The sequence below is a fragment of the Mya arenaria genome, chromosome 2 (assembly GCF_026914265.1).
Source record: "Mya arenaria isolate MELC-2E11 chromosome 2, ASM2691426v1".
NCBI classification, from domain to species: Eukaryota; Metazoa; Mollusca; class Bivalvia; order Myida; family Myidae; genus Mya; species Mya arenaria.
Window position 1 is genome coordinate 22,992,160 of NC_069123.1, and position 21,118 is coordinate 23,013,277.

Below are 21,118 nucleotides of genomic sequence, written 5' to 3' on the forward strand. Positions count from 1 at the left end.
ATTGTATATACAGTTACATTTTTCTTTGAAATAGCTAATTGAGAGGTATAACTGAAAGTTATAAATGAAATGTGTTCAATTTATAAAACTTCTACAAAGAGTGCAGCTGTATTAAAGTTTGTTTACCCCCGGATATAGTAATGGTAGGTGTGTAGCTTACAACGTCCTTAATGTATTGACTTCACAGTTCATAAAGCGATATATCTCATTTATAAGAAGTGCAGTGCACATGCACCATAACTCTGAATGCAGTTTTTTAGTTATTGCCATTCGTTAATTTTCATACTTATTTTTTTGTCCGGAGCATAGCTTGAAAAGTCGATGAGGTATTGATTCAAACTTCGTATATAAACAGATATATCTCATTGGGGAGAGGTGCAGTGCACATGAACCATAACTCTAATATTGTTTTAATTCGGCGGGTATACGGCAGTCTGTGGCTGCTCTTGTGAATGCGTGTGTTCTGTTGGTTCGTTCTTGCTATTCACCTATTTAGTACCATACTTTCTTTGCAGCGTTTCATTCTCAAAATCATAGGCTATAGTCGTGAATGCAAGAGGGATCATCCCTATAATAACGATATCCTTTTTGACAAACTAAATAGTTGATCACCATACTTTCTTTGCAGCGTTTCGTTCTCAAAACCATAGGCTATAGTCTTGAATGCAAGAGGGATCATCCCTATTATAACGATATCCTTTTTGACAAACTAAATAGTTGATCACTTGTCAATGTTTAAACTTTTTAGCTTTATATTTAAGGCTGGGCAGGGATTTTTCATTCAAGCGGAAGAGTCAATCAGAAACCAAATGTCTCTCGTCTCTCATTTCCTTCAGTAAAACCTTGACAGGACCCTCACACCATGCATTAATACATTTTCAAATACATGAACCATGATTACACTACTGTGTGTTTCACAAAGTGTCAAACCCGAAGTTTTCATTTAAATGTTATCAATAATTGGCTATCAATTCTCAAACCGCAATCTCATTCACATGGCAAAACCATGCAGTTTCGGATAAAATGTAGTTTGAATCAACATTTTGATTGTTTTCATCAGAATTTTAAAATTTATTATTTACCTTAGTGAGTCTAATGAAAGATACAAAACTACACATTGCCTTATAATTTCAAAAAGAAAATAAATCCATCAACAATCTTGGTTCTACAATATTTGAAAACCAAAAATGTTATATTAATGATTGCATCCTCCAGGATCGCTGTCGAAGTATATTTGTATGCCGATCTAACCAAATAATTGAAGTATAGTGGATTTTTAAGAAATCAATAAGATGCCCTTTCTTAGTTCTGACTTATTTCCTATCAAAATAAAAGTCTTTCCATAGAAATGTATTCGGTCACTCATATTTGCAAACAAAATAGTTAAAAAAATGTCAATTTTGGGTAATTGAATGGCCATAAATCTGTCATATGCAACTGCAAGCGAAACCCCAGGTGCACAACTTCATCATCTCAGCATCATTACCCTAAGGTCTCAAGACGTTTGCTCAAATAGTTTGGAGTTTTGAATGACACAAGTTCTCATATTAATTACGGACGGAATTTCGGTCGGCCGGTCGCACGGATGAACAAGGTCAACTGGGTGTAATCAGCCATGAAAAGAAATCGCTGTAACTCGGAGTCCTAAACAATCAAATTTAAAACGGGAACGTTATGCGAACTTCCCCCAAAGAGTCACAAAACAATTGATGGATAAACTGAATTACCCCACCAAACCTCAAAATATATCAATAAAGAAATCTGGTATTCACTTTTTATATATTAAACGACGCCAACAAAAAGTGTGTGTCAGAAGTGGGATTCGAACCCACGCCCACATACGTGGACCAGAACACTCGTTATGAAGGTGAGGCAGACCTTGAGTCTGGCGCATTAGACCACTCGGCCATCCTGACAACTGATTGTTTATCTAAAGATCCGCAAATCTTACCTAGCCTTTATTATGTTTATTATATTATCGAGAGGACTTGTAAAACGTATATGGATAATAAAGATAACTAGAGTATCACACATGGCTCCATAGCTCAGTGGCTAGAGCGCCTGTCTAGTAAACAGGAGGTCGTGGGTTCGATCCCCACTGGAGCCTTTTTTTATTCATTTTGATATAAAGGTTCGATGTCCAAATTTCTGTTTTAAATATATATCATTCGTTTCGGACTGGTATTCAATGTTGTAAACGAGTGAATGATGTCAATGATGTTTGACCATAAGATAAACTGAAGATGTAAATTGAATACCACCCAGAGCTATGATATTTGTTGCTTACGATTGGGAAAGGGTAACATTTATCATTAACTAACAAAATGTATGATAGAAAAGGCCGCAGATGTAACGCAGACCCGCTTTATTTATCGTGTTAAAAAAAAATCACAGCTAGGTATAACAAAACCCGATTTTACTTTTCGTATTAAAAGAACCTTTTCGCAGCTAGCTTTAACAAAACCCGCTTTTTTTCGTTTTAAAAGAACCTTTTTGCAGCTAGATATTCAAAACCGTAATTTTAAGCTAGGTATAAAAAAACGTTAATCTCGTCTTAAAAGAACCTTTTAACAGCTATGTTTAATCAACCGTAAGTTCACGTATGAAAAGAACCTGTTTACAACTAGGTATAAACAACCGTTATTTCATGTATACGAATAACCTCTTTACATCTAATTTAAGCTAGGTTAAAACACTATTTTTTTTCGTTTTTTCGTCAATCTAATTTTAGAAAGGTATAAAAACCGTTACTTAACGTATTTAGACAATGTCATTTAAGCTAGGTTTGAACAAACGTTGTTTTACGTCTTAAAAGAACCTGTGTATAGCCATGTTAAATGCTATTAGAATAATATGCATGGCAATAAATGTAAGTCAACGCAAAATTTGTAAGGTTCTTAGAGCTTATCATTGTTTTCCAAACAAATTTCTTTCTCCAAACATGGTAAATGAACTAGCATTAGAATTAACAAAATCATCATAAAAAAAATCAAACAAAAGCAAACAAAAAACATAGTCAAGTGTGTTTTCAAACGCACGGAACGCACAGTAGTATGAACGGCACGTAATTTGTAATATAATTTCGGACAACATTACATTACATGACAATAGCTCACTTTCTCTCTCTGGGCATATGTGAGTTTGGATTGTTGTTACCTAGCCGGACAAGTTGGGGGTGGGGTGGGGGGTTTCGGTAACTTCCACCATAAAACAAGACCACGTACACTGCCGTGAGTGAGTTAACTTAAGATATTATATCTTTTTTCTCAATCGTTGTAAATAAATACAGTTAAAACTAACAGCTCACCCTGGGCTTAAATGAAACATTGAATATAATTAGCTGTTAAGAAATTTGAAATGAGGCCAACATTTAGAAATGAGGATGATAAGTAGATAATTATTTTTTATTTGCTTTCTGCATTGCATGCATTCTGTTGTGCCTTTTGATATGTGCTGCCGTTTACGAAAATATCATTCTAAGTCGGGTGCTCTTATAATGAACACAGCTATTTCATTTATATTTTAGAATTTCAGTAATTCCTAATTAAAAATAAGAAAGAGAAATTACCTGAAGCATTGAATTTTCAGACATATAAACAATAGCATATCAATTCTAATCGTCCTCGACTGTTTCCTCTTGATACGAGTAATTTGTTGCTGATTATAGATTACGTCGCTTTTTTCTTACATCTGTGTAACTTTCTTTCCCTGCAAGTTTTAAATAATTGCTGTATTTTTACAGCAACGTATTTTATTCAAACGGGTATATTTGTACGCGCCAAAGAATTAGTTTATTTATATACTTCGTGTGCCATAAAACAATATCCAAGTAGGTTTTTGGCTTCTGTGCTTGTCACATTTATTCATATAACTTAATAATAGCGTAACCGAGGCCTTTGCGAGGTCAATGCTCTCACTTGGTGATTTAAATTGGTGTTCTAACTTACATTATATGCTGACCTCTTTTGCTATATTGGTCCATAATATGACTTGAACATTTAATTCGAATCTAATAGTACGTGTTTTTATTACAAAACATTTGCTGATTGTTTGTCAGATGGTTGAACACATGCGTCAAGGAGAAGAATCAAGATTTGGTTTCTACCAAGATGTGTATAGTGTCATAAAGGTGCACGTATTTACATTTCTAGATAATCTGTTCAAATACAATATTAAATGGCGTTTTTTTTCCTTTTGTACTTCTGTTATATTCAATACATTGGGCGGAAGCCAGAATCCAGAAGCCAGGTCATTGGAAATTGGTCGAATTGAAGCATGCTCAACTGCATATTAAACAAAAGAGATGTTCAGTGAGCGATAACAGTTTCGGTTTCTTTTTAAACTGCTTTTATAAAGTTATAAACAAATGATATTTATTTTCGTATTCGCAAACATTCTGCGATGATGAAAACTCTTGGATACATCACATGAGAATTAGTTCCGGGCGAAAAAAAACGAAACATTCCTGGCTAGTTTATTTATTGAAAGTTCGTTCATTAGAAGCATACCACCATGATAAATGTTATATACCTTCCTCATACTTTCAGTAAATGAGATCACATAGAATGTATCATGAGGGGTTATCAAACTTTCAAATATCAACTTAAGAACAATTTATTCATACAGCTAATGTGATGATTCTAATTAGACTTTAATTTTCTCCCATGCACAGTCTAAATCTTACCGAGTCTAATGTTGCTATAATGGAACTCTAGTGTTTACTTCCGAATTATCTTAACGTTTTTCTAAAACAAAATGCATGTTGTTAAGTGTTAAAAATGAAACGAGCATCCAAATTACAGCTAGCAATTAATGGAGCGTTTGAGAAAATGTAAATAATCAAAAGCATTTTCAGAATGATTGTGTCTTTAAGAAAATACTCTCTTTTAAAGAAAGTTCTGTAACGCATATATATTTCTGTTGTAGATAGACAACAATAGAATCGATCTACGTCAAATTTAAAAACAGAAAATTTGAAAAATCTTCTATTGTCATTGGTCCAAACAAAAATACAAAAACTTAGTCTCTGAGAGTTTTATTTCGGTGGCTTACAGCTCACTCTCACTGTCACGATTTCCACCCTTTGGTGGATATACGAAAAAACGCTATGCGATTGTACCATGACCGTAAAACAAATAACAGCGATGTGTGTACGCATTAAACATTGCCCTCACTATCACGATTTGGGTTATGATTGACCACAGTAAGGAACTCTTGGTGTTTTTGAAAAATGGGGAAATGTAAGCTCATCTTCAATAATCTTTTTGAGTCGAGGATGATTCTAGTGAATATAATAATATATATAATAATAATAACTTTATTTCATGAAGATAACACATAAAGTTACAGTTAAGTATCTTCTTTACAATGTGGTCTTCAATGGATTCTATAAACGTATACATTTCTCATTCAAACAATAACAAACACGACGACATTTAAACACAATATATACTCAGTACAATCTTCAAAATTATAAAAGACAAGAATAAATCGCATTTAAACAAACAACTTCAACAGACAGGCATTCACTAAAGTACTTGTTTTGTTATAAGTTGTTTTTTGAATTGTGATTTAAATGCAAATAGAGATGATGATTCGCGAATAAAAAGCGGTATTGAATTCAATACAGAATAGCAAAATAAGTAAATGTCTTTTTTCCTTAGTTAGTCTTGTAGAAGAGGGAACTTATACATTATTGGTTGTAAACCGTAATGAGTAGATTGTGTTGTTGGTAAATGACATTACTTCACCAATGTATTCAGGTATGCACAAACTTATAGATAAAAGTCCAACATTAAATTTACATCTATTGTCAAACGATAACCAGCCTAATTCCTTGAACACTGATGGACTGGATGACGTTTTAACAGGTTTTCTTAGAATCGTGAATCGTGAAACTTCGCGAGGGTTTAAATATGTTGTGTCGCAGCAATCTAAGTGTTCTGGTACTCCTACAGCCATCGAACAGGCGGCCGTGGTAATTCGTGGGTAACCGTGGATGTATATTCTAGTACGACGTGTAATGTATTTGTTGTTTTTTCTACACATTTCCTGCGACCTACGATTCCTGTACGATTTTTAAGTATTACTGACGAGTTGCCGACTATACGGTAATTGATGACAATACCTGTACGGATTTTGATAATAGTCGTAAGAATGCATCACTATGACTTCCTGTGTTGATCCCATGACTATTCTCAGGACAATTAACCCGTGCCTGTGTATTTCGTGTTGATTCGACAGTAATCATCTGTCGCCTTCCATTTCTTCGAAGTGCTAGAAGCTTGGCAGCGGCAATTTAATTTCCCGTAATTTATCGTTGCAACTCTACCAGTTTCTAGGCTAATTGAAGCCTTAAGGGAATATTCATCGGGCGTTATACAAACTGAAGAAGAAAAGTTGTCTGACTTGCTGAAATATTGATAATTATGTATTCAATCGTACAGAAACATGAGAAGTCTTGATTTGTCCTACGTACACAGTAATTTACCGTCATCGGAGGTAATACAATCTTAAACGAAATATGACTGATCGTAAGTAAGCGATTGTAATCTTTTATTTTTGAGGCAAGGTCTAAACGCAGGTCTCGTAGGTCAATCGTCTTTATTCGTATAAAGGTGAAATCAGGGCCCATTGCCCCCCCCCCCCCCCCCCCAACTTACCAATATTTACACTTCTACGATCAATCCTAAACTGAGGTAGTAAGTGCCAGGCTGATAATGATTCTTCACAATTGCTTACAATCCGTCACACTCGTTTATTCATACGTACTATGAATTAGAGATCATAGTGACATTCCTGACAGATTCCTCGTAAAGTGCACAAATCGTGATGAGTCTTGTGTGATCCTGCTTATTTCGGAACAATCAGGGAAGTTCTGAACACTACTGTAGCTTTTGATTGATGTTTCAATGTTTATATTTCTGGAAAATGTTCAATGGAAACATACAATGGCCAACATTTTTTTCGGTTGGTTTATTTTTTCTTCGGTTCTTTCATTGATGAAGTAACAGATATACTTTATATTAAAAATGTTGGCCAGGAACATATTCTTTGGAAATGGGGAAATTGTGCCAGCGCTAAAACTTTTCTTTTTTGAAAATGTTTTAATACCTAATAAACAAACGATATGCAAACGTGTTTACTTTCGTATTTGTAAAATATTCTTTGGTGAAGGGGATCTTGGATGCATCAATTGACAATTAATTGCAGGCGATGACAATACAGGAAAACATGCCGGGCTAGTTTATTAATTTATAGCTGGTTGATTAGCAGCACAATACGAGAAATAATGTCATGTTTTCCGCATACCTTTATTATTGAGAGCATGAATGTACCATGAGGGTGATGTTATTTTTCCAAGAAAACTTTCCAAGCTTTTGATTATTTACATTTTCTCAAAACGCTCCATTAACTGCTAGCTGCAGGTTGGATGCTGGTTTCATTTTTAACGCTTAAAAACATACATTTTGTTTTAGATAAACGTTAAGATAATTCGGAAGTAAACACTAGAGTTCCATAATAGTAACAATAGACTAGGTAAGATAAAGACTGTGAATGGGAGAAAATTAAAGCCTAATTAGAACCATCACATTATCTGTATGAATAAACTGTTCTACAGTTGATATTTGAATTTTTGATTACCCCTCATGATACATTCCTCGTGATCTCATTTATTGAAAGTATGAGGAAGGTATATAACATTTATCATGGTGGTATGCTTCTAATGAACGAACTTTCAATAAATAAACTAGCCAGGAATGTTTCGTTTTTTTCGCCCCGAACTAATTCTCATGTGATGTATCCAAGAGTTTTCATCATCGCAGAATGTTTGCGAATACGAAAATAAATATCATTTGTTTATAACTTTATGAAAGCAGTTTAAAAAGAAACGGAAACTATCATCGCTCACTGAACATCTCTTTTGTTTTATATGTATTTGAGCAAGCTTCAAATAGACCCAGTTCAAATGCACTGGCTTCTGGATTCTGGCTTCCGCCCAATGTATTCAATATAACAGAAGTACCAAAGAAAAAAAAACGCCAATTAAATATTGTATTTGAACAGAATATCCAAAAATGTAAATACGTGCACCTTTATGACACTATACATATCTTGGTAGAAGCCAAATCTTGAAGCGTACCTACGGTACACATGGTCACATGGACGGGTACGGCGAATCAGTACTGAAAAAATCCTACATTGCATGATGATTCTTTCTCCTCGACGCATATGTTTAAACATCTGACAAACAATCTATAATCAGCAACAAATTACTCGTATCTAGAGGAAATAGTCGAGGACGATTAGAATTGATATGCTATTGTTTATATGTCTGAAATTCAATGCTTCAGGTAATTTTTCTTTTTTATTTTTAATGAGGAATTACTGAAATTCTAAAATATAGATGAAATAGCTGAGCATTATAAGAGCAAAAATCATTATCTCCAAATATACAGATCATCCTCATTTCTAAATGTTGTCCTCATTTCAAATTTCGTAACAGCTCATTATTTTAAATGTTTCAAAATGGTCTTGTTTTATGGTCTTTATGCGTTAAATAACGGTTTTTCGTACCTATCTAAAATTAGACTGTATTTAAAGGTGAAAAAACGATTGTTTAGCCGAGCAGTGGATTGTCTTAATACGTTAATAACGGTAGATAATATTTAGCTTAAATTAGAGTGTCTCCGTTGGTGATATAGCGGTAGGTAATATTCAGCTTAAATGAGATTGTCTTAATATGTAAATAACTATAGGTAATATTCAGCTTAAATGAGATTGTCTTAATACGTAAATAACTATAGGTAATATTTAGCTTAAATTAGATTGTCTTAATACGTAGATAACGGTAGGTAATATTTAGCTTAAATTAGATTGCCTTAATACGTAGATTACGGTAGGTAATATTTAGCTTAAATTAGATTGTCTTAATACGTGATATAATGGTAGTTTATACCTAGTTATAAACAGGTTGTTTAATACGTAAACTAACGTTTGTTAATACCTAGCGGTAAGCAGGTTCTTTTTGAAGCGTGAAATAACGATTGTTTATATTTAGCGGTAAGCAGGTTCTTTTGAAGCGTGAAATAACGTTTGTTTATACCTAGCGGTAAGCAGGTTCTTTTTAAGCGTGAAATAACTATTGTTTATACTTAGCTGTAAGCAGGTTCTTTTGAAGCGTAAAATAACGATTGTTTATACCTAGCGGTAAGCAGGTTCTTTTGAAGCGTGAAATAACGATTGTTTATACCTAGCGGTAAGCAGGTTCTTTTGAAGCGTGAAATAACGATTGTTTATACCTAGCGGTAAGCAGGTTCTTTTGAAGCGTGAAATAGCGGTTGTTAATACCTACCTGTAAAGAAGTTATTGTAAAAAACTAATACGTTATGAATGGTTTTTGGAAGGTCGTTTTACACACAATAACAATGATTTTACTTCGTAGATGAAATCCGTGCACTACTGTATACTTAACTCCTTGGCAACCCAACTTACAGAAAAAGAGTGTTTTAGTACGTTTATATGTTACAGAGAGCAATACGATATGATTACTTGATTTACAGCAGAAATGTCAAGAGCTCTTGACATACTATATCACTTACTTATAATCGGAAATATTCAGATCCCGAACTCTACGAGCACAAGTGTTCTCACAAATATTTACAGCTACTGGGCCTAAACGGTGAACGTGTTGTTTTCCTGGAAAAAAATAACATTACCCTCATGCTACATTTATGCTCTCATTAATGAAGGTATGAGGAAAAGGTGACGTTATTCCTGCTATTATGCTGCTAATCAACCAGCTATCAATTAATAAACTAGCCAGGCATGTTATCCTGCATTGTCTTCGCCTGGAATCAATTGCTAATTATGTATCCAAGATCTCCTTCATCAAAGAACATTTTACGAATGCGAAAATAAACACATGTGTATATCATCTGTGTAGAAAGTGATGAAAACAGTTGTAAAAGGAAACTGTTAGCGCTCGCTCAATATCTCCAGACAAAAAAACAACAGATTATTGGCCAACATTTTGAATTTAAAGGGGCTGTACTCCGTATGGTGAAAGAGCGAAAAAGAAGAAGAAAATTGTCGAAAACTGACATAAACTTGGTATCGATGTGTACAGTGCATTGAAACTTACTATCTGAAGTACCACAAAGTTTACAATTAATTTATATTTAACAATTTTTTTGGTATGTTTCCATTAAAAGAGATTACTAGGTATGTCTACCTAGTAGAATTCATTCCTTATGAGTGATTGGCTAGTCGATGTTATCACGTGATATTATCAAGTTAGGTATATAGGTGAAATATTCCATCCGTATAAGCCTTCGTAGCACAGTGGATACAACACTAGACTGCAATTTTGGCGACCCGGTTCGAACCCGGTCTTCGACGCGATTTTTTCCTTACATTTTTTTTACAATTATGATATCAAAGAGTAAAACATTTTATCAAATTAATGTCTTGAGATTCGTTACAGAAAAAACTTTTTTGGTGCCAATCTGGTGTACAGTCCCTTTAAAGTACGTTTGCTACTTAATCGATGAAAGAACCGAAGAAAAAAAAACGAAGATAAAATGATGGCCATTATATCTCCTTTCAACATTTTCCAGAAATATAAAAACGTTGCAACATCTGTCAAAAGCAACAGTATTGTTTAGAACTTCCGTGACTGTTCCCAATTCAGCAGGTACACCCATGACTCACCATGATTCGTGCAAATGCCGTTAAGAGTGTGTTAACGAACTGTCAGTAATGTCACGATGATTTTCTAATTCATAGTCAAGCGTAGTGTAACGGCCCGCTGTAGGCGGCGGATTCGCGTTCATAGTATACCATTCCCTTATAGACGGAAATACGTTCATAGTACGTATGTTTATTTGGTTGGTAATATGCAAATTAGCAAAGCCCAGGCTCTGTGTGGATTGAGAATTTACTGAATATAAAAACCAGTGGACCCCATGCTTTTCTCTGAAGGGATATGTTGGGCTTGTTTGACATCGCAGGTTACAAACGGTGCCAGCGATGGGATATTGACAACTGCCGGAACGGAGTTGCCTTACCCTTGAGTTTTCCAGACGAAGGGAAAATAATGTAACGTCCCACTGTAGGCGGCGGATGTGCGTTCATAGTATAACATTCCGTTATAGACGGAATTACGTTCATAATACTGTAATAGTGCGTATGTTTACTTGGTTGGTAATATGCAAAATAGCAAAGCCCGGGCTCTGTGTGGATTGAGAATTTACTGTATATACTGTAAGACCAGTAGACCCCTTCAGGGTCGAGCATGTTTTTCTCTGAAAGGATCTTTTGGGCTTGTTTGACCTCGCCCCTTACAGTAGCATTAAGTGATAGTCATGGTCATGCTTACAGTATCATTAACAGTGATAGTCATGGCCATGCTTACAGTAGCATTAACAGTGATAGTCATGGCCATGCTTACAGTAGCATTAACAGTGATAGTCATGGCCATGCTTACAGTAGCATTAACAGTGATAGTCATGGCCATGCTTACAGTAGCATTAACAGTGATAGTCATGGCCATGCTTACAGTAGCATTAACAGTGATAGTCATGGCCATGCTTACAGTAGCATTAACAGTGATAGTCATGGCCATGCTTACAGTAGCATTAACAGTGATAGTCATGGCCATGCTTACAGTAGCATTTACAGTGATAGTCATGGCCATGCTTACAGTAGCATTAACAGTGATAGTCATGGCCATGCTTACAGTAGCATTAACAGTGATAGTCATGGCCATAATTACAGTAGCATTAACAGTGATAGTCATGGCCATGCTTACAGTAGCATTAACAGTGATAGTCATGGCCATGCTTACAGTAGCATTAACAGTGATAGTCATGGCCATGCTTACAGTAGCATTAACAGTGATAGTCATGGCCATGCTTACAGTAGCATTAACAGTGATAGTCATGGCCATGCTTACAGTAGCATTAACAGTGATAGTCATGGCCATGCTTACAGTAGCATTAACAGTGATAGTCATGGCCATGCTTACAGTAGCATTAACAGTGATAGTCATGGCCATGCTTACAGTAGCATTAACAGTGATAGTCATGGCCATGCTTACAGTAGCATTAACAGTGATAGTCATGGCCATGCTTACAGTAGCATTAACAGTGATAGTCATGGCCATGCTTACAGTAGCATTAACAGTGATAGTCATGGCCATGCTTACAGTAGCATTAACAGTGATAGTCATGGCCATGCTTACAGTAGCATTAACAGTGATAGTCAGTAGCATTAACAGTGATAGTCATGGCCATGCTTACAGTAGCATTAACAGTGATAGTCATGGCCATGCTTACAGTAGCATTAACAGTGATAGTCATGGCCATGCTTACAGTAGCATTAACAGTGATAGTCATGGCCATGCTTACAGTAGCATTAACAGTGATAGTCATGGCCATGCTTACAGCAGCATTAACAGTGATAGTCATGGCCATGCTTACAGCAGCATTAACAGTGATAGTCATGGCCATGCTTACAGCAGCATTAACAGTGATAGTCATGGCCATGCTTACAGCAGCATTAACAGTGATAGTCATGGCCATGCTTACAGTAGCATTAACAGTGATAGTCATGGCCATGCTTACAGTAGGATTTTAAACGTACGAATGAACGAGTTTGTAAGCGATTGTGAAGAATCGTCATTAAGCCTGACTCTCACTACCTCGGTTTAAGTTGATCCTAGTCGTGTAAGTTTTTTGCGAGTCGTGGCCAATGGGCCCTGTTTCCACCTTCATACATATAGTGGTGATTGCGGAAATACGGATCCTAACGATATTGGTACGATTTAAAGCAGATTTTGTACGATACGTCGCGATCCTATACGTGTTGATAACGCTTTAGTACAAGACGACTTATCACGATTGTGTTAAAACCTTGCCACGATAATAAACGATTACGGCTGATTAATTACTGAGATCAAGACTTTTTACATTTTAAGACAATTGTATACATATTTATACACACTTAAAGGCATCTGACAACTTTTCTACATCAGTTTGTTTAAGGCAGCGTACTAAACTGTAAACGTTAAACATGTATTTTAGCTTCCGGTTTATGAAGTTTGCGTTTTGATATTTGAGTCATGTTTGCATGAAAATAGCATTTGTTTAGGATTTTAATGGTTTCGCTCCAATGTACAAAGTTACTGTAAAACCAACCCCATCAAGTATCTTGATAATGGTTTGCAAATGGTTTGCAAATAGCATTGCATCTGCTACATTAACTTAAATGTTACGCAATACATCATAAACCAATTGAGATATACATGTTTATTTTAAGTGGTCTATAACTTTTTTGAGGCGTATACATATCGACGCTAGTACGATTGTTATTTTTTTAATCTGTTGAAGAAACTGAAATAAATTCATGTTCATCTTACCTGAGGAAAAACCCAGTCATTTTCAAGTCCAATGTCGTTCACGTAGTACGAGCGACAGGATGCAGGGTAATTTACGGTCCAGTTATTCAACCGGAAGTAGATGCTGGCGTTTCCGGGAGCCGTAATTCGCTCAGTGCATTCCTCGTGGTGCACGAGGTAGGGGATCACGTGAGTATACGTCAACACCGCCGAGCAGACGATATGCATTGAGCAGACGACAACATACAAACGACGTTGGTAGCTGCCAAATTTACCACTGTGGTAGAGGATTGTTTCAAACGCTTTGGAGCATTCATCGATAGGCGCCATTTTCAACATGAATATTACTTTTCATTGTTCATTCAAAGAATGTTTCTCAATCGTGTGTTTCCATGTTGCCGTGACAGAATAGGCATATGGAGACCAGTTGTTGAACTATATTCACCGAATTTGCACGATAAGTTCACAAAATCTAGATACCATTCAGTTGCAAATCTAACTCCACGTCAACCCCGGACATGCTCTGAAATGTAATAATATTTTGATATTGTAATTCTTAAATAAATTCATTTTGCAATACGATATAGCTCTATAACCTTCCATATTTAATTAGATCTCAGGTCAACACCATAATTGTCGTCATAGTCCGATGTTTTGTGATTTTTCTAAAGGTATGTATATAGTCGACTATAACACCAAAAACAGTTAATTGTGATTTACCATTTATTACATTCGTTTTAACCTGTGGATTTTAATCGCATGTGAATAAATATAAATAAAATGAATACCGACGTTACCAACTTTATTCAGCGTATTACTAATAAATATTCGCAAGGACCGCAACGATTTTAATTCGGACGTCAGATGGCGCGACGCCCCTCGTGCTGTTAAAAAGCAGATTTGAACGCGGAAAGAACTTAGCATTCACGATTTAAAAGTCAATTTATGGCAGACACACAAAAATGCCCCCAAGAACAACAAACCCAGCTTGTTTACATTTTCTTTAATACTTGAAATCCTCTTTTGTCTTACGTGTTCGTTCGATTATATGCAAAAGTTTGAGATGCCGGGAACTTTCTAAAACAGTGAATTCCATGGCAACGGAGATAGATATTGATCTTAGACTTTCTTAAACAGTAACATATTGAGAGAGTCAACTGTAAAGAGATGTAAGTGATAAAGTAGGATAATATGACGTACTGATGTTAACGCGGTGTGGACCTTGACGCAACCTATCATGTATTTCAAAATTTTATGAAAGTTTCATTTGGTGTGTACCTCCTCGATATTTAAAGACTTTATCTGTAAGGGGTGATTTAAATATTTACGTTTTTATTGCATTATGTTTTGGACGAGCCTCCTACACATGTCGATTTAACGGATTCAGTTCTTACGTCAGTATTATTTTGCGGCATCAATGCATTTGTAGTGCATTTATATTTTCTGAACCAGCCATCAATTTGCAGATGTTCTGCAATGACAAGCTCTCTCAATGCCTTTATTTAAAGGGACACGCCTGTTTTTCATAGGGTCAGACATCGAATATTTGTTGATTTCTATGCTTCTTGTAGGCTTAAATGACGGACTTTCTGTTCAGAAAAATATCCAGTAGTAAGTGCTAGGGAAAATTACAAGATAAACAAATGTTGCGCAATCAGCAGGGATCGAAGCTTTTCCCTCGCCACCACATTGACAAATTACTGCATGTGTTATGTAAATGTAATTTGGGAGAAATTGTAAACCTTGGATCGGAAGTTGTTTAAATTCAAATATTGATTTTTATCTTTTGTAGGTAACTTAAACATACTTTCGAATAAAGATCTCCTTCATGTGGACATGTCTCGCTATTAGTCAAAACATTAATTAAAGAAGTGTTCAGAAGGCATAATACAACAAGTTATTTATTTCATTATTTAAGGATTGGTCGAGTTTTTTCTTGCCTTTATGCTGAATGAACACAGTAGGACACGCTAGCAGATTCCATGATGCGCGCTTCAATAATCCGGAAGTACGCTCTCACTTGATTTGTCCCTAAGCTGACATATAACAAATAATTTGGATCGAGACGGCAAGACTTCTTTTGACTTGCTTGTCATATCCGATTCGTCTTTTATATGTTTGTTCTCTAAAAGCCGATAACTTTTGACGTCAATGTATGACATGTTTAGGCGGATACTTCTTTTTTTATTTCGGTTGATGCTTTAAAAAATCCCAAACTAAATATTTATATGATACTTGAAATCACAGTTCTATCCTAGGAACTGATTAATTCAACTTGGGCACTCCGATTAAATACATAGAGTAGAATTATATTGAAGGAGTCCATGTACTCAGTTTTAGAAACCAAACAATATTGAGTTACAAGAAAGCATCTGTTGTTTGTCCTATTGCTTCATATAAAATCAGCAGTTTTCTCTCAAGTAGATATGCATACACATCTTTAAGCAATAAGTATTAAAATTGCATTCCAGAAATTTGAAAAATGTTGAACGATTGAAAATTTAATATTGGCAGACCGGCATCAGAGAAAGCAGATGGCAAGCAAACAAATTTTTATTTTACCATATATCAGACAATCAACACAAAACTAAAGACCCTCCCCTTTATTCTCATGTGTCCAAAGGACGGGGACCCCTTAAATAGTAGAATTGTATTTTCAAATAAATGAAATGCGCCTGAATATAACAACTATGTTCAGTGGGTGTATAATTATGTGTATGCTATGAGTAACCAACTAAAACATGTTTGAATATTTACTATTTGAGCTATCCCTAACAATAGAGAATCTGTGTGCAATATAACTTGTATCAAAGAGTGTGCATTTTAGAAATGTTGGCATTGAATAAATCGTTTAATACAGTGTATGCGTCTGTTTGAAATAGCTTTCATGATTAAATAATCTTGGCATTATGCATTTTTCATAACATATAGTAATGTAATTTACTTTTAGTTACTGATAAGGTAATTTACATTTTCTTTAACATATTTATATGTTTAATTTATAGTCATGTGCTTTGAGTGTCTGTCAGTGAATGTTTAAGTATGAATGCATTTATAACAGAATGTTTAATTGTCTTATATGTAAATGTATCATTCTAGTTATAAAATTGGCAGGTGAATTATGTTTAAGAATAATGTTTTTTCTTTTGTTTCTTTACTTTGAAGGCCATATTGAAAATTAGAATATATGATTTCATATGTCTAAATGGTTAAACTTCGGTAAATAAAGCTTTAATTATTATTATTATTATTATTATTATCATTATTATTATTATTATTATTATTATTATATTGTTATTCTTCTTATAATTATTATTTTTATTATTATTATTATTATTATTATTATTATTATTATTATTATTATTATTATTATTACTATTATTATTATTATTATTATTACTATAATTATTAACAAATTAAAATAAAATATATTACTTACAGTTACATCAGCCCCTTCCCTTCACAATAAACCCACGTGGTATTTGTCCAGCAAATAAATCCAACATTACTATCACAAAATCAATTTGAAAAAACGCACACATAAAACAAATCTTTCCAATGTTTTCAAACTCTATCCATACAAATCATATTCACAAAATAAATTCCAAAGTATATCTCCTTTTAATTAGTAGAATAAATGAAATGAATGTAAATGAAATAGAAACAATATCTAGCAATGATCCAACTACTTCTAAATCCGTTCTTGTTAAGTCTCTATGAGTTAGTTCCACTGAAAGGTTCGAGTACAGACACACTCCCAGTGCAGAACTATTGTATCTATCATAACAAGAGTGGCTCTGATATGGCGATAGATAACGATATATGAAAGAGATTGTTGTGGCGGGCAGTGAGTCGGCCTTCTGTAATGATCAGGACATTATCTTGCGCATTGATCATGGACTGCACTGTCATAAGCAGTTTGCGTAAATAAATAAACACTGGTAACTGGTCTGTTGTAGAGAAAATCCAACAATATGGAAGTTGGTGTGTTGCAGGAGCGGTTCCAAAAAATGTGGAAGGGGCGGTTTATTAAGGAATTCCGTTAGGGCCATCGCTTTTAAATGTGTCTGAAACGCGTTAGTACGATGATGAAAACTCGAACTCACGAAACTACGATAACAGAAATGCGACAGTATTACCATGATTACGCGACAGTAAGATCACGAACCCACGATAATAAGAAAGTACGATGATAATAATGCGACATTATTTACTATCGTGTTCCGGCATCGTACTGTCGCGTTTTCACCATAGTACTGTCGCGTTTTCATTATCGCACTGTCGCGCTATCCTCATCGTATTATCGCATTTTTATTACCGTGTTTTCACCATCATTATGTCGCGTTTTCAAGATCGCACTGTCGCGTTATGATCATTATACTGTCGCGTTATCATCATTGTACTGGTGCGTTTTCATCATCGACGCAGTCTATCATGTATGAAAGAGCCATTTTGGGTGTATCTCCTTGATATCTTTAGATTTTATCTGCACGAGATTATGTTAAATATTTACCTATTTTTGCACTATTTTTGGACGACCCTCATATACGCAAACATATACATGTATGAATTTTTATCTGATCTTATACCCGAATGAATTCAATGAAATCCTTAATAAAGACGTAAAAAGCGTTTGCGAAACTGTTGAACAATATTCACAAAATTAGCACACATGGTAGGTTTAACGAATCTCTGTTCTTAACTCCGTTTTATTTTATGGCATCAATTAGTATATGATGTATATTGATTTCTGAACTAGCTAGCCATTCGGAACTCCTCGACCATTTTTATCGAAAACAACCTCGGATGTATGCCGGTACATCAGTAGAAGTAGATCGTAAAAAAATGAATTGTATTATTAATTAAATGTAGTGTTTTAACTTGTTTTTGTATATCTTAGTTTAAATTGATTGCCAGTGAAGTGTATTATTGCAAACATAATTAAGATTCCAAAGAGTTAAGTCATTAAGTTTAACTGCTAAATTGAAATTACTACGAGATCTAATTGCAGCGTAGTTAAACTGCACCGATTTCTGACATTGTAAACCGTCCATATACATCCGAGGATGTTTTCGATAAAAATGCTCCGGATGATAGCTATGAATTTGCAGACGTTCTGCATTGTCAACCTACCTCAATGCCTCTATTTAAAGGGACACGCCCGTGATTCATAGGGTCAGTCATCGAACATTTGTTAATTTCTTGTGTAGTGTGAACACGCTGCTGGTATTCTTGAGTTTGGGAATTTCTGTTCAGAAAAGTATATATCAGTAAGTATTCTGGTTTTGTCCATGATAATGAATAAAATAACTCATTCTGAACACAATTTCATAAGGGTCTCGCCATTCTTAATTCTGTGAGAATCCCTTCGAAGACTGCAATTATGACGTTACAAATATATATATATATTTATATAAATGAGAAACATGTCAATACATAAAACCAAATTCATAAAAAATATTCACCAAAAAAAACATAATAGAAAATTACAAGAAGATATAAAAATGTTGCGCAATCAGTAGGGATCAAAGCGATTCATGACATTGAATAATGACTGCATGTGTTGTGCAATTGTTATTTAGGGAGAATTTTTAAACGTTTGGATCTGAAGTTGTTTCAATTCAAATATTTATTCTTAGCTAGGTCGCTTACTTCACGTACATCTTTTCGAGTTTACTTCGACATACTTTTGAATAAATATCTCCTTTTTGTCGACTTGTCTCCCTATAAATCAGAACGCTAATAAAAGAAGTGTTAATGCATAGAGGCATAAAAATGTCAATATTTAAGGATTGGTGGCATTTTTTCTTGCTTTTATGCTGTATGAATGCAGAAGAGCACGCGAGCAAATTCCATGAAGCGCGCTTCAATTATACAGAAGAACGCTCGCACTTAATTTGTCCCTAGGCAGACATTACAAATAATATGGATCAAGACGGCAGGACTTCTTTAGACGTGCTTGTCATTTGCGATTCATTTTTTATATGTTCGTTCTCTAAAAGCCGATTACTATTGACGTCAAATAATGGCATGTTTTGACGGAAATCTCTTTAGTTTTGATTCCACGTTGATAAAAGACGTGCTTTAAAAAGTCCCAAACTCAACATTTCTATGATTTTTGTAATCACAGCTCTGCCCCAGAACTTGCATTTATTCAAACTGGGAACTACCGATTTAATACATGCAGTAACATTATATTTTAAGATGTCCATGTACTCAGTTTTAGAAAACAAACAATATTGAGTTACTGGAAAGCATCCGTTTGTTATTATATTGCTTTTCTAAAATCAGCAGCTTTCTCTCAAGTGGATATTACATACACACCTTTAAGCAATAAGTATTAAAACAGCATTCCAGAAATTTAAACAAAGAATGATGAACGATTGAAAATTGAATGTTGGCAAAATTGGATGAGAGACAGCTGACAGCGAGCAAATAAAAAACTTTTTACCATATTTGAGACTTTTAAATGAAAAAAAAAATGAACCCAATACAAAAGACCCTCCCCTTAAGTTTTATGTGTCCAAAGGACGGGGATCCCTTAAATAGTAGAATTGTATTTTCAAATAAATGAAATGCGCCTGAATATAACAACTATGTTCAGTGGGTGTATAATTATGTGTATGCTATGAGTAACCAACTAAAACATGTTTGAATATTTACTATTTGAGCTATCCCTAACAATAGTTTGTTTGAAATAGCTTTCATGATTAAATTAATCTTGGCATTATGCATAGTACAAAACATAATGTAATGCAATTCACTTTTTGGAAAACGTTCAAGCTTTATTTATATTACATATTAAGTAGATGTAAGTAAAGTACTTGTAAATATTATTTGAAAAACGTTTGATTTTTCGATTAAAACAGTTTACACAGAATCAAGAAAATCATATTACTTACAGATAAATAAGTCGCTTCCCATGAAAATAAAGCCATGTGGTATTTGTCCAGCAAATACACCCAACATTACTATCACATTACTATCACATTACTATCACATTACTATCACATTACTATCACAACATCAATTGGAAAAAGCTCATCTGACGCACAAAAAGACTAATCTTTCCAATGTTTTCAAATTCTACTCATACACATCATATTCCCAAAATATAAAGTATCCAAGTATATCTCCGTTATAGTGTAAGTGAAATAGAAACAATATCTAGCAATGCTTCTTTTCTTTTTTTACCCGTTGTTGTTAAGTCTTGCTGCGTTAGTTCCACTGTAGGGTTCGAGTACAGAAACACTCCCCAAGCATAATTATTGTATCTATCATAACAAGTTTGATTATAATGTGACGTTAGGTAATGATATATGTGATAAAGCGAGTTTTGTGGCGGGCAGTAAGTCGTCACTCCGTAATGATTTGGACATTATCTTGGACATTGATCATGGATTGCACTATCATAAGCAATTTGCTTAAATTTAAACACACTGGAAACTTGTCTGATGTAGGGCAAATCAAATTACATTGGAACTTGATTTGTTCATGGTAATGAATCATTATACTTCAAATGGGATTCTCACATGGGTAACCACGGGTCACAACCGATGTAAACAAACAAGTAAGTGACGTTCATTACTAAATAACTTTTTTTTTCATAGAAAAGCTATGAAATGTTGTCGTAGCCTATAAAAACTAAGCTATTTTCTGCTTCCACACGCGAGAAATATGTTAGATTTGCTTTTACATGTATTTGATGATGTCATCCTT

The 21,118-nt window shown here is 34.6% G+C and overlaps 1 protein-coding gene and 2 non-coding genes across 4 annotated transcripts in view; 1 reads left to right on the forward strand and 2 right to left on the reverse strand.

The window, feature by feature from the left end:
- Positions 1 to 17,148, reverse strand: part of LOC128220848 (organic cation/carnitine transporter 2-like) — a 49,056-nt gene extending 31,908 nt beyond the window's left edge. For both annotated transcript variants that reach the window (XR_008258863.1, XM_052929394.1), the window contains exons 1-2: positions 16,839 to 17,148; positions 13,421 to 13,922 (exon numbers count right to left, since the gene is read on the reverse strand). Coding sequence is in view for 1 of the 2 variants with exons in the window: in XM_052929394.1 (XP_052785354.1) it covers positions 13,421 to 13,738 (318 nt within the window). In the remaining variant the exon portion in view is untranslated. The remainder of the gene's footprint in view (positions 1 to 13,420; positions 13,923 to 16,838) is intronic.
- On the reverse strand, positions 1,808 to 1,916 carry Trnal-caa (transfer RNA leucine (anticodon CAA)). Its single transcript has 2 exons — positions 1,879 to 1,916; positions 1,808 to 1,853 (listed from the first exon to the last, which is right to left on the reverse strand). It is a non-coding gene; the product is annotated as a tRNA-Leu (tRNA).
- On the forward strand, positions 2,035 to 2,107 carry Trnat-agu (transfer RNA threonine (anticodon AGU)). Its single transcript has one exon. It is a non-coding gene; the product is annotated as a tRNA-Thr (tRNA).
- Positions 17,149 to 21,118: the final 3,970 nt, after the last annotated feature.